The following is a 12,680-nucleotide window of genomic DNA, read 5'->3' as shown; positions in this document are numbered from 1 at the left end:
ATTAGCCATGACAAATCCCTACATCGGTTGAGCCAGTGCTTTTGGAGCATCCCAGTCAACCAGGGCCATGAGACCGGACTTGCCTGAAAATAAATTCCCCTCCCCAGAGAATAATTGGCTCGCAGCACTTCTGCTAAATATTCCCCGTGACTCTTTCCCCAGGTAGTCAGATAACAGCAACACACACACACGGTTCTGTGACACCAGGTTGCCCAGGTTCTCGCACAGCCCGTGCTTTTCCGGAGGTAGCGTTGTTAGAATTCCCTGACGAATACGCATCCAGATCCCCCGTGGGGCCCACATGGTTTGCCCGAGCAGTTCAGCCTAACGTTGCGCTGCTCAGACGTATCGAAAGGAGACTGTACCTGCGCCATCTTTGGAGAATGGCCAGTTTCCTTGCTCCACCCCCTCCAGCAAAATCGTTACAGAAATCGTTACAGATACAGAATCGTCTTCTTTGAGGTAACTGTGCAGTCTCAGAAGAGCATCCCCATTGTGTTGGTCCCAGGTTGGAAGGCAAGAGTTTCTATATCACTGCAGGGGGCCCTGAGGAAATCAGTCGTTAACCATTGCTGGGATTAACCATGGCTGAAATTTCGGATCCCCCATCTCTGCTTTCCCCACAGCTCCGGGTTCAGGATTCACTGTGCAACAGCAACAATGTATGAGCGCGGTGTGCCAAGTCACACGGTCAAAGTCACCACTGCTATAAGTGAGGGCAACATCATTCTTACTTACTATTTGTCCTCTTCCTGTCCCGCCGTGCTAGGAGCTGCACAGATGTGTAACAAAGAGCCAGTCCCTGCTCCCAAGAGCTTACAATCTTAACTCGCGACAGAAATCAGTGCAGGTGACTTCCGTGGACAACGCAATGTGGCTCCAGGTCACGGACAACAGCAGAGCAGCAGCTCGGGCTGGGCAGCAGATCCACACCGCAAGGGAAAGGAAACCGGAAAGGGAGTCGAAGCACTCGGTAAAATGGCAGCTTCAGCAGAAGGGCACAACAAGCAGCTGCCAGCAGCCATCTGGAGTTAACTCTGCCCCCACCCACCCACCCAACTTTAAATACAAGCATAACTGACAACGCCAGCGTCTGGAAATCCAAACAACGCTCGTGCCATAGTCTCTGCACCATACTTGGCTGTTGAAGAGCTGTCCATCTGCTACACATCTGGCCTGCAGCTGCTCTCCCCAGCCCAGTCGGGAAGGGGAGCCGATGCTCACTGGGCAGGGTCTGTTTTCTCTTGATCAGAAGATGAGGTTGGATGAATTCATTTGTCTCTCTCTCTGCTCCACCCGCCTGGGCAGCCTGCAGACTGAGGCTTGCTCAGATCTTCTTCACGTAATTCCCAGGGAAGAGCCCTTCTTTGCCATGAAGCCGACCTTTCCACCATCCAGAGGGATCTGGAAAAAAATTGATGGGATCATTATTATTCAATGCAGGGCAAGAGCAGTGCTGTTGGCATGCCCTGCAATCTCCATCTTACTCGGGCAGGGGTGGGCGAGAGGCAGAGAGCTGGGTACATGTCTGTGTTTGTTTGGTGAGCTGCATGGCAGAGTGGTACATGTACCCATGGCTCACCGTAGCAAGCCTATATGGGTACGGCCCAAACCCAGTACGTAGCTCAGTAGCCACCTGGCTAAGAAAGCAGCCCTTTTAAGGATTGTTACTCATCCCTTTTCAGGAAGGGGTTAGAAACTATTGTCCAATTTAACCTTAACCAGCAAGATTACCACCCTGGCAAAACCATTAGCCATCTGACAAAATCCTATGGCCTGTGTTGAAGTTCTCTGGCCTGGGTTACACAGGAGGTCAGAAGACAGAACTGTATCCATCCCGTCTGGCCTTAGAAATCGACGAGTGAAATGTTCTCCAAATAGATCGCATGCCAGCCAGCTATGGAAATACAACTGCACACATCACCAACCCCTCGCAGCGGCTCCCAGGGAGCAAGCAAAGACCTCTGAGGCTATGAGCAGACTCCCTGGGGAAGTCAGATTGTCCTTGGTAGTTCACACTTCTCCGACATCGTGTGTTAATTCCACGACCACAACACGGGGAAGACGATTGTACATGACAATTCAGCTGGTTCCTTGGTCAGAGGCAGGAAGCCAGGGTGTGTCCTCAGCCCTGTGTTGCTCTGCTTGTCCATGGAGGGTCCCACTCCTGAACAAGTGAATAGGCATTCAGTACAGCACAGTCAGCTGGTACGAAGGGCAGCAGGGACCCCGAGATGGAAATACTCCCTGATGGTTGCACCGATGGCTCCATTACATTTTCCAGTCTCTGCAAACAGGTTCTATGCTTCTGCTAAGTTCTTTGGTCTTGATTCTTCCTTTTGGTTCTTTAGTCTTTTTGTCCATCTGAGGCATCTGTCTGCAGGTGACCCATATCCTCCACTGTCACCCAGTTAAGCGATACTCTGTTGGGCGCCATGTCCAGGTTCCTTTACCTAGACAGAAGCCTCTCACGTGACTGTGAGGTGAAGCAGCTACTCCTCAGGCCAATGCCCTGGTGGGCGGAGAGGGAGCATTTGGAATGTGCCTGACATAAGGATCCAACCCAAGCCATGTGGTGGGTTTCTCCTCTGCTTTATGATGGTGCAATTGTAAGCGGGGGAATAGTCCCGCTCTTGTGGGGAACTTTCCTGGCTTCTGCACGACCCCGGTGAAGTGGGCTAGCGAAAGGATCTGAGTCCTCGCTCCCCCCTCCTTTACCCAGTGGCCTCCCTGCCCTTGAGGACTCCCCTTCCCCTCTCCTGTCTGGCAGAGTCCTTGTAACCCCAACAAGGCTGGGCCCAGGATTCCTGGGGGGCTCGACCCCCAACCCTGCTGTGGTCACCTAGGACAGGGGCTAGGGCGTCCCCACTCCGGGGTACTCTCTCTGCCCTGGACACTTCTCTGACCCACTGACCATTACATACAAGTTAAAGCAAATGCAAGTTATTTAATCAACAATTAACTTGAAAAAGAATAAGGGGAAATGGGAAAGGTTAAAGGAAACACATCACCCCGCTCGGTGGCAGGGAACATCACAAACAGTGTCTCTGGAACATCAGGGCAGTTCACAGTCTGTTCCTCGTAAGTCCCAGGCCTCCTGCTCAGGCCCTGGCCGTGCTGCAGGGATGCTGTGGGTTGGACACTCGCTCTGGCGGTGGCCACACGCTCTCAGGCTCTAAGTGGCAGGACCCTTCTGCCCTGTGTCGCCCCCGCCCTGTCGGGGTTACGATCCAAGCCTGGCCTGCAGAGCCTCTTGGCTGAGGCGTCTCCCTGTGCTGGGCCTGCTGCCCAGGGTCCCCCTCGGTCTCCTCCGCTGCTCACCGCACCCAGCTCCGGACTGCTCCAGCCCCAGCTCCACCGCTCCGTCTCAGCACTGCTGCTGCTGCTCTGCCTCCAGCTCCCTGGGCTGCTTCTTGGCCCCTCTGGCTTTGGGGCTGCAACTCTGCTCCCAGGACAGGTCTGCTCTGCAGGCTGCTTCTGTGACTCTGCTCCCAGCACTGACCTGCTCCCTGGGCTGCTTTTCTGGCCCCTCTGGCTCTGGTTGCTGCAGCTCTGCTCCTAGGACAGGGTCTGCTCTCTCTGGGCTGTGCCTCTGGCTTTGGGGCTGCAGCTCTGCTCCCAGGACAGGGTCTGCTCTCTCTGGGCTGTGCCTCTGGCTTTGGGGCTGCAGCTCTGCTCCCAGGACAGGGTCTGCTCTCTCTGGGCTGTGCCTCTGGTCCCTCTGGATCTGGCCCAGCTCTGCTCCCCAGCTTAGCTCGGGCCCCTGCTTTCTCCTTAGCTCGGCCCCACTCTGTCTGACCCAGGCAAATCCAGCTCACACTGAGGGACGGGACCTCCCTGGCCTCCTGACTCCCTGATTAGCCGGCTTGCCCTGTCATTCTGGCTGACCTGGAGCATTGGCCTCTCCGCATTGTTCCTGGGGGCTGTCATCCCCATCCACCCATTCCCCATCGACCCTTCCCCCTTTTTAGTACTGGGAGCTAGCAAGTAAAACACCCGCACTGACTGTTAGTAAGGGGGCAACAGTCCCCCCTTACACAATGAACAGGCAAAGAGCCGGTGCTGCATTAACCCTCCACGCATACAGCGATATACTGACGATAAACCAGCCGGACGGCCAGTGCGTAACGTGTTGCTCATGACAGCACAAGTGGCTGGCACTGAAGCCCCGATGGCGGAGGATAATCGAGATGAGCATGTTCCTAAGGTGCCTATTGAGAAGTTCTTAAACAACTAAGCAATGGAAAAGGCTCCCAAGAGAGTCCGAGAACTATGCAAAGCTGCTAAGTGGGCAGCCAAAAAGTGTGTAATGTCCCATCGCCCAGAGCAAAGGCCACACGGGATAGGGAAGAGGGTGTCCCAGCTAGCTGACAAAGCCACGTTCCTCATGCCAAGGCCACCTGCACTGAGCAGGATCCCACACTCTTTGGACATCCCTGCTGATGGCTTGTGTATTGCCAAGACCCAGAGCAGGAGGGATCTCTAAAGACACGAGGACGTGGCTAATCAGCCACAGAGACACCTTCGGATTCCCTGGCAGCCCAGCTTGCAGAGGAGGAAGGATGCTACACCAAGGCGGGGTTGCTGCGTCCATAGACTCCTCTCCTTTCCTTACATCCCTTCACCCACTGGGCTGCACTGCCTGCCCCTGCTCAGGTGTATGACACGGGGTGGGGGGCGGACAGCAGGTGCCTCATACGTACCTTCCAGCAGGATGTCTATGACGTCCCCGACGTTGAAGCTGAGCTCATCCACGTCCTGCCCGATGTACTGATACAGAGCTTGGCAGCGTGGGCCGGTGACCTTGGGCTCGGGCTTGGGGCGTCCTGCCGGAGGGGGCCGCTGATTCATGCTTCTCTTCCTCTGCATGCTAGAGGGGCAAAGAACAAAAGGCACCGGCTCAGCGTGGTCCGTGCAGCAGCAGAATGCGGCAGGAACAGGGCAGTGGGGACCCAGAACGCACAGCTGGCTACCTTTCCCTTCCAAGGGCAGGAGGGTCACAAGCTCCTGTGGGTGGATTCCCCTGACCCCGAGCATCCAAAAGGGAAAGAGGCTTTCCAGAGGGGCACACAGGTTAGAACGCTCTTTGCTTATTCCCTAGTGCCATTGTCTGGACTTTCCCTCCCGAAGTCTCCCATTCCCAGGCTGCATGGGAGCTGGTAGGGTCACCACCCAGGGGGTAAAGCTGCAAGGGAGAAGGATGTGACAGAAACTCTCTTTCTAAACAGCCTCTTGGATCCTCTCTGCAAGGTCACACAGCCCGGGGCTGGAGATGTGATGCTGATCTCCCGCACTGTGATGAATGGGCAGGCTGTGCTGTGTCACGGATGAATGCAGCAGGAGGGAGCTGATTAGAAAGAGGAGAGGAAATGTCCCAGTGCCCAGCTCCGAGGCCAGGGAGGACCCAGGGAGTGGTAGCACGCAGTATCTCGAACAGGCTGGCAAGAGGGGCCCGACTTTTGCAAAACCTACCCTGCCACCCCTTGGTCGGGCACATTCAGGAACTCCAAGTTTTGCTCAGAGGGGGGTCGTGCCCTGGTCCTGTGGCTCATGCCCTGTTTGGGCAGCATGGCGGAGGGAGGCCCCCGCGCCTGTTTCTGGGTCGTGGAGTACATCTGCTCCCGCTGCCTGTTGTCATTACGGGGGAACTGGGCAGCTCCGTTCCTGCAGGTCCCTGAAAGAACCACCAGACGGGGATCGGTTACCCAGGAATACTTCCCACCCAGCCAGCCAGCCAGTGCCATCCGTAGATCTACGTGCCGCAGCCTTATGTATCCCATTTCCCAGACAGGGAATCTGAGTCAGTGGCCAAGCCAGGACTAGATTCCGGTTGTCCTGATTCCCAATCCAGGGGCTGCTGGCCACTGGGCCCGCTGCCTTTTCCTTCTGAAAAGGTAAAGCCCAGGACTAGATGACCTCCAGAGGTCTCTCCCACCCCTAATCTTCCCTGAATCTATTCTCTGACTTGAATTAACCCCTCGGAGGCTCCGTGGACACTCAGCACACTTCCGAAATGGGGGTGCGAGTATAGGGGCTCTGCTGAAGTGCCTTTGCCCAATCTTGCCCCTTTAATGTGAGCTTTGGGGCTGAATTCACAGCACTGGAGACAGCCCTCTAAGTTCTCCACCGAAGAGGGACAGCTCAAGGCAAGCTGCCGCCTCTGACCTGGGCTGCGCAGGGCTGAGATAGGAGCTCAGCGTCCGTAGCCAAAGCTCGGCCCCTCTGCGGAGACTGGCACCAGGCCTGTCAGCCAGAACCATCTGAGATAGTTGTTTTTTGCAACAGGGTCACCTGCTCAACAGGGGCTGGTCTGAGAACTAGCAACTCATTTCATATGTGCCACTCAACAGCCATCAGATGGCGACAGCTTTGGGTGCCAAGGAGCAAACTTCTGTATCCCCCGTCTCAATCCCCAGAGCCACTCATTCCTGCCCACCCCCACCCCCGAAGGTTTGCCTGGGGATGGCCCCTGAGGCAGTGCCCCCCTTTGGCTCTGTCCGTCTCACCTCTGGGGGCTTGTGGGGCACTTCTGGAGGGCGCTGGTTGCTTGCGGTGGCCTCTGCTCTGCTGGATCCCTTTCTTAGTGGGCTCTGTTGGGACAGAAGAGAGCAGGGTGGATGGGGGCTGGTCCCAGGCTCATAATAGAACCCAGGCGTCCTGCCTCCCTGTCCCCCTCCCTCCCCCCCGCTCTAACCACTAGACATCACTGCCCTCCCAGAGCTGGGGATAGAACCCATGCGTCCTGCCTCCCTGCCCCCCCCCCCTCCACTTTAGCCATGCGGGACAGAGACCAGAAGCCCAAATTGTGTGACATTCCTCCTGACCCCAACGACTGGGGAGTGCAGGACGCCAGGCGCTGAGCGGAACCCCTGCCAACCCGGCTCGCAGCGGGTTTCCAGGTGGGCCTATGCTGCTGTTAGGGAGGGGCACCATCGCGCAGCTGGAAGGGCCTGCAGTCGGTGTTGGAACAAAGGGCCTGATTCCGTGCAAGCGCTCGGGACAACAAGACCAGGGCGCAGAAACGGGGGGGTGCTGGGACTCCAAAGAGGCACCTTCCCAGCAGCCCACGCTAATTGCAGAACAGCCCCCTGAGTGCAAAGCCCAGGACCTGCCGCAGACACTCACTGGAGTTCTTGGGGAGCCCGTCCCCGATGCTGATGGTCAGGGTCTTGCCTCCTGCTTTGAAGACGGCCACGTCGCCCTGGCCCCTCAGGAATGTCACGCTGCGGGTGCCGCCCCCACCCCACCCGACCTTCTTCACCCGGAACTGTAGTCTGAGCAAGTGGGGAGAAAGGCTGTCAGGGCTCAGGGTTCAACCGGGGTCCCCCACACCTGGCGGGGGGGGGGGGGAGTCTTTGTTTGAAAAGCCCTAGTGCCATTGAACTTGACAAATCAGGGTCACAGGCTTCCCCTAACTACCCACAGAGCCCCCAGACTAAAATAATGACTTCCCCCACCAGCCATTCTACAACCCCACTCCCGTCTCAGAGCTGGGAATAGAACCCAGGAGTCCTGCCTCCCACTCCGCCCCCCCACTCTAACCAGTAGCCCCCACTCCCGTCTCAGAGCTGGGAATAGAACCCAGGAGTCCTGCCTCCCAATCCCCCCGCCCCTCGAACCAGTAGCCCCCATGCTCCTCCCAGCGCTGGGAACACTGGGCTCTCTAATACGTTGGTGGAGCCGAGGGGCAGATTGGCCCCAGCTGCACCCCCCAACCCCCCGGCCCTGCCCCACCGCCGCTCACGTGTCAGCGAAGCTGAGCTGCATCTTGCGCTGGGTCAGCTCCTCGTAGCGTTTACACAGCAGGCTGATGAGCTCGGTCTTAAAGATGGACTCCAGGAAGCTGTCGGCTTCCTCCTCGTGGAGGATGAAGAAGTCGTCCTGCCTCGTGCTGGCCAGACAAAGAACCAGAGAAGAGGGTGTCAGAGCCCAGCTGGGAGGAACCCTAGGGCTGGCTGGAGGCCACACGGACCCATCTGGAGGCCACAAGGGCCAGGGAGCTGTCGATTTGTGAAGCTGCCCCTGGTTGTAGGGGTGTCCACGGACTGTGACGCTTTGCCTGGGGCCTCCCCCTGCAACCCCTTCCTTGCACCCCCACCCCGGTCTGTGATGTCTTCATCTCCAGCAGGGACAGGGAAGTGTCCACGGCTGCCACGCTGGCCCTGAGGCTTTGGAGAAGTTCTTGCAAAATGCGGGGTGGCCACCAGGAAGAAGGGAGACACTGGAAAGGACAGCAGGAGAGCCCGCCCACCAATGCGCCCCGTGCTGTGGGCCCGGGGCATTGGTAGGAGGGGTTGAGCTGGGTGCCCATAGGGCTGAGGCCATAGCAGTGGGTTGGTTCCCTGGTGGTGGGGGGTGAAGCTGAGGACTTCTGGAGGAGGAGTCACTATGCCCACATGCAACCAGACCCATATTTGTGGTCCCAAGACCTTACAGGGGGCTGTGGGGGTGGGTGAGGTCCAGGCTACTAGGGGCCCTGGCAGCTGCAGGGGTCACCTGAGCGAGACTCTGCAGATGGCCTGGATCTCCACCTTCTTCTTCAGCACCTCCTTGATCTGGCCTTTCTCGGGACCCTTCTTGACCTTCTCACGGCCAATCAGGTAGAAGTACTTGGGGGTCAGGATGAAGTCACGCTTGATGGGCTGCGGAGAGAGATGGGGCAGCAGTATGAGGGGAGGTGAGCGACAGTGGGAGAAGCCTGGACCGACCCCGGGGAGTCAATTGCCACGTCTCACAGGGAGCAGCACCGGCGACCCCAGGGCAACAGCGGGCGAAGCTGGGGAGGGGAGGCCAGCACTTTAGGGTCATTGCTGGGGCAGAAGTGGTTAAACCAATAACTGTCTGCAGATTTCAGAAGGGGAGAATTCCCACCCCGCTCCCACGCCCCTCCAAAATCTCTCTCTGTTTCCATCTGGGCAAGGGGAAGCAGAGCCCATTTTCAAAACCCAGCGGCTGCCAGCTCCCGGGGAGGGAGCAATGGACACATCTGAGATCTGACCGACTGCAGCCCTGCCGGAGGAATGGGTATGGGATCCCACGGACAGCAGGGCCCTTGAGAGGACTCTCCCGTCCCTACAGCGCAGCCTGGGATTTGCCTCTCCCTTTCTGAGAGGAGGAGGAATTCCGCTGGCCCCTGCCCCCAGCCCCGGATGAGTCCAGTTACCTTGAATCTCCGGTCGTACTTGGTGACCGAGTCAGCGAAGTCTATCCGCTCCCTCTTCCCCATGAACTGACGCAGCTCAGGCCTGTCCTCCATGCCCAGATAATCGCCCACAAAATTCCGGTTGATGCTGTTCTTCCTCCTCTCCTTGAAATTGTACAGGATGTGGGAAGCTGGGCAGGGACACACATCAACAAGAGTCAGTCACAGAGCGGGTCAGTGACCCGTCCAGGCAGGTATGTCGTCCCTGTGTTGGATGCTTTCAGAGGATGGTGTTAAAAGTCCACAGAATACTTCACTGTGTAACCCTATGCCATGGGGGTGGACATATCTTCCTGACCCACAGTGTATGACCTGAAGCCTGAGGATTTATAGCTCATGGGATTTTTGTCCTAGCTATTCTAACTGCAAGTGCTATTCTTGGTCATATAAATGTCCCATCTCACTGAGCTGCTGGCTCAACAACATCCTGCAGCAGCAAGTTCCACAGGTTAATTATAAGTCACATAAAGTGTTTTCTTTTAGCTGTTTGAAGCTTGTCAACTTTTAACGATGCTGACTACCCTCTAATGCTTGTGTTGTGGAATGGGAGTGCATGCCTGGCCTTCTTTGCACCATCATTTTAGGTGCTTGTATATCTCCTTTCGCTTTTGGCGTGAACAATTTGAGAGTATTAGTAAACATCTGCAGTGGTATTAGTAGTACAGGTAGGAATACCTGCGCGTCCATATTACGTTACAAACGTTTATTAATTAATTAAGCTTCTTATCACCCCAGTGGAAACAGAGGCATGGAGAAATAAGTGGCTTTCCGGAAAACACAGAAGAAATCACAGAAAGCTTGTAAAAGAGCTAAGGATTCCTGCCTCCCACTCCCCTACCTCTCTCCCTCCCAGAGCCAGGAATAGAACCCAGGCGTCCTGCTTCCCAATTCTCTCAATCCAGACCCACAGCCAGGAATAGAACCCAGGAGTCCTGCTTCCCAATTCTCTCAATCCAGACCCACAGCCAGGAATAGAACCCAGGCGTCCTGCTTCCCAATTCTCTCAATCCAGACCCACAGCCAGGAATAGAACCCAGGAGTCCTGCTTCCTAATTCTCTCAATCCAGACCCACAGCCAGGAATAGAACCCAGGAGTCCTGCTTCCCACTTCTCTCAATCCAGACCCACAGCCAGGAATAGAACCCAGGAGTTCTGCTTCCCAGTCCCCCAAATGCTAGATATATTGCTTTTTAAACAAAAATGTATTAAAAGGCCTTGACAAAAGTTGGCAAGGGCTAACTTTGTGCCCTGCCTGCTTGTCCCCCGCCCCCAAATGGCTCCCCAGCTGCTCCTCCCTGTGCAATCCAGCAGGCGAGAAGGTGGAACGCCCAGCCGGGCTAAGTGCACTTTACCCCAGGTTGTATCAGCTCCCTGCTCAGTGTCTCCACAGAATTTCCCGCCCTGGGTCTGCTGGCACAGCTCTCGGCCCTCTTACCCTCCTCTCGCATCTGTTCGTACTTTCGGATGGCGATGTGCTTCCGCCAGGCCTTCTGGATAACGCGGGCAAAGCCATCAAACTTCCGCTCCCGCATCTCCTCCAGCAGAAAGAGCTGGTGGCAGAAAAACACAAACGCACAGGGAGCGTGAGACCCAGCCAGACCTATGCAGAGACGGGGTCGCAAGACAGAGGCCAACCCGTGCTCTCCTTAGGGGCTGCAGAAATGGTGTGAGTCGAAAGACGGACAGACAGGCAGGTTTCTATCTCATCTAAACCTCTCTCTGTATCAGCGATCACTCCCTCTAGGTTGCGCTGGATGATAGAGGTCACCAAGCTGGCTTTACAGGGGCTGCGCCCAGTTTTCTTCATTCCCCACGGGGGGTGGGAACCAGAATTGCAGCCTCCCCAAAGCCTCCTCCCTTCTACCCATCAGCTGAGCCCCTGTAAGCCAAAGGCTGGGGAAATTGATGAAAACATTTGACACCGATTCAGTTCACGTTTTTTTTTGCACCCTCTAATGTTGGGTGTTTACCCCAAAATTAACGAGCCCGGGAGCTCTCTGCAGAACCCTCCTCTCTTGGAAATGCTTTGTCATTCCTTAGATCCCCTCTGCTGATGTTCCACCCATTAGCTGCAGGGCAGCCCTGGGAAAGAGCAACACAGAGTCACTGAGACCAGGCGGGAGGCCCTTTGCCCCAATTTCATGGCGATGGCTGGTGACCGGCTACCCCTTCCGGCATCTGTGCTGGCTGGAGTCGGGTGATTTTATGGGGGCTGCTTAGCACATCCATTGCCCCACCCCCCGCCCCAAATCCTTGATAATCCTTGGGGGGCAATGGGTGAACCCACATTGCAGCAGGCAGCTCCAGTCTTAGGGGAGATGGGCCGGAGCAGGGACACTTACCGATTCTGGGTTCTTGACAAAGATCTTGCTTCGGCCCATCTGATACTGGTCGGCATCCATGTTAACAGACCGCAGCAAGTGCTGCACACCCTGGCGCTCGTCCCCGCGCCAGCACGGCCACGTCTCCGCCGTCAGGATGGCGTACCTGCCAGGAAAGGGGCAGGTTAGCTGACGGGCTTCCGGTGACTGCAGCTCAGATGCCTTCAGAAACAAGAGGTCCTCTCTGGAGCTCCCAGGCCAGGTGAGGATCTAGCTGCACTGATTCCTGGCGCAGTGGGTGGGGGCCCAGCCCTGGCAGAGGGCACCGTGCCGGGGGGGGGGGGGCCCTGCAGCACTCACGGAGATGGCCTTACCTTTGTAGAAACTTGTGAAACACCCGGCGATAGGCAAATCCTGCCCTGCGTACGCGGATGTTCTCTTTCAGCCCCAGATATTCCACTTGGTGCTTCACCCTGAAAAGCGATGAGGGGAAGAGAGACGCTCAGCGCAGGTGACCGACGCGCCCTGCGGATGGACTCTCGGACTGGAGGGGTGCCACCTGGATTTTGCCGAGTCTTGCTGGCAACGTGGGGGTGGGCATGTACATGCAGGTGTAGGAATGAGAGTGTGTGCATGTATGGAGGAGCATATGTGAGTGTTTGCATAAGCCTGGCCTGCTGGTTGGCTGTGGGCTCTGTGCCTCAGTTTCCCCCTCTGTAAAAGCTTTGAGATCTACCGATGACAAGCGCTGTATAAAATTATTATTATTAGTATTAACCCTGTCCGGAATCACAGAAACGAGAGAGAGAAAAAACCTCATGTGAAATTTTCAAAAGGGCTTCAGGGACTTAGGAGTGCAAGCCTATTTTCAGAAGAGACTCATTTTCAATTAAATTTTGGCTCATAGGGGCCAGGTTCATAAAGGCAATTAGGCCCCGAAAGATGAGGATCGTGGGGTTGTCCAAAGCACCCGAACAGATGAAATGCCTGACACCCATCAAAGTGGGTTTTTGGGTTTTTTTGTGTGCAGATAAACGGTTTTTCTGGATCTGCGGGCAGTCCCCTGGAGCTGCCTAGTAATTAATCTTTGGCTTCTTGCTCACTCACCCGCAGTGAGGAGCAGTCTGACCCAGGAGGCACTGGTGTTGACTCAGGAA

General features: G+C 56.2%; 1 protein-coding gene across 1 annotated transcript in view; it reads right to left on the bottom strand.

The window, feature by feature from the left end:
* Positions 1-1,112: 1,112 nt before the first annotated feature.
* MYO1F (myosin IF) overlaps positions 1,113-12,680 on the bottom strand; it is a 47,252-nt gene continuing 35,684 nt past the window's right edge. Inside the window, exons 18-28 of the mRNA XM_073323651.1 lie at positions 11,898-11,996; positions 11,545-11,689; positions 10,638-10,752; positions 9,164-9,333; positions 8,497-8,642; positions 7,745-7,891; positions 7,126-7,274; positions 6,507-6,590; positions 5,473-5,674; positions 4,704-4,870; positions 1,113-1,404 (exon numbers count right to left, since the gene is read on the bottom strand). Coding sequence (XP_073179752.1) covers positions 1,328-1,404; positions 4,704-4,870; positions 5,473-5,674; positions 6,507-6,590; positions 7,126-7,274; positions 7,745-7,891; positions 8,497-8,642; positions 9,164-9,333; positions 10,638-10,752; positions 11,545-11,689; positions 11,898-11,996 — 1,501 coding nt within the window. The 3' untranslated portion in view covers positions 1,113-1,327. The remainder of the gene's footprint in view (positions 1,405-4,703; positions 4,871-5,472; positions 5,675-6,506; positions 6,591-7,125; positions 7,275-7,744; positions 7,892-8,496; positions 8,643-9,163; positions 9,334-10,637; positions 10,753-11,544; positions 11,690-11,897; positions 11,997-12,680) is intronic.

The sequence above is a fragment of the Lepidochelys kempii genome, chromosome 25 (assembly GCF_965140285.1).
Source record: "Lepidochelys kempii isolate rLepKem1 chromosome 25, rLepKem1.hap1, whole genome shotgun sequence".
NCBI lineage: Eukaryota > Metazoa > Chordata > Testudines > Cheloniidae > Lepidochelys > Lepidochelys kempii.
This window is presented reverse-complemented; position numbering and strand designations above follow the sequence as displayed.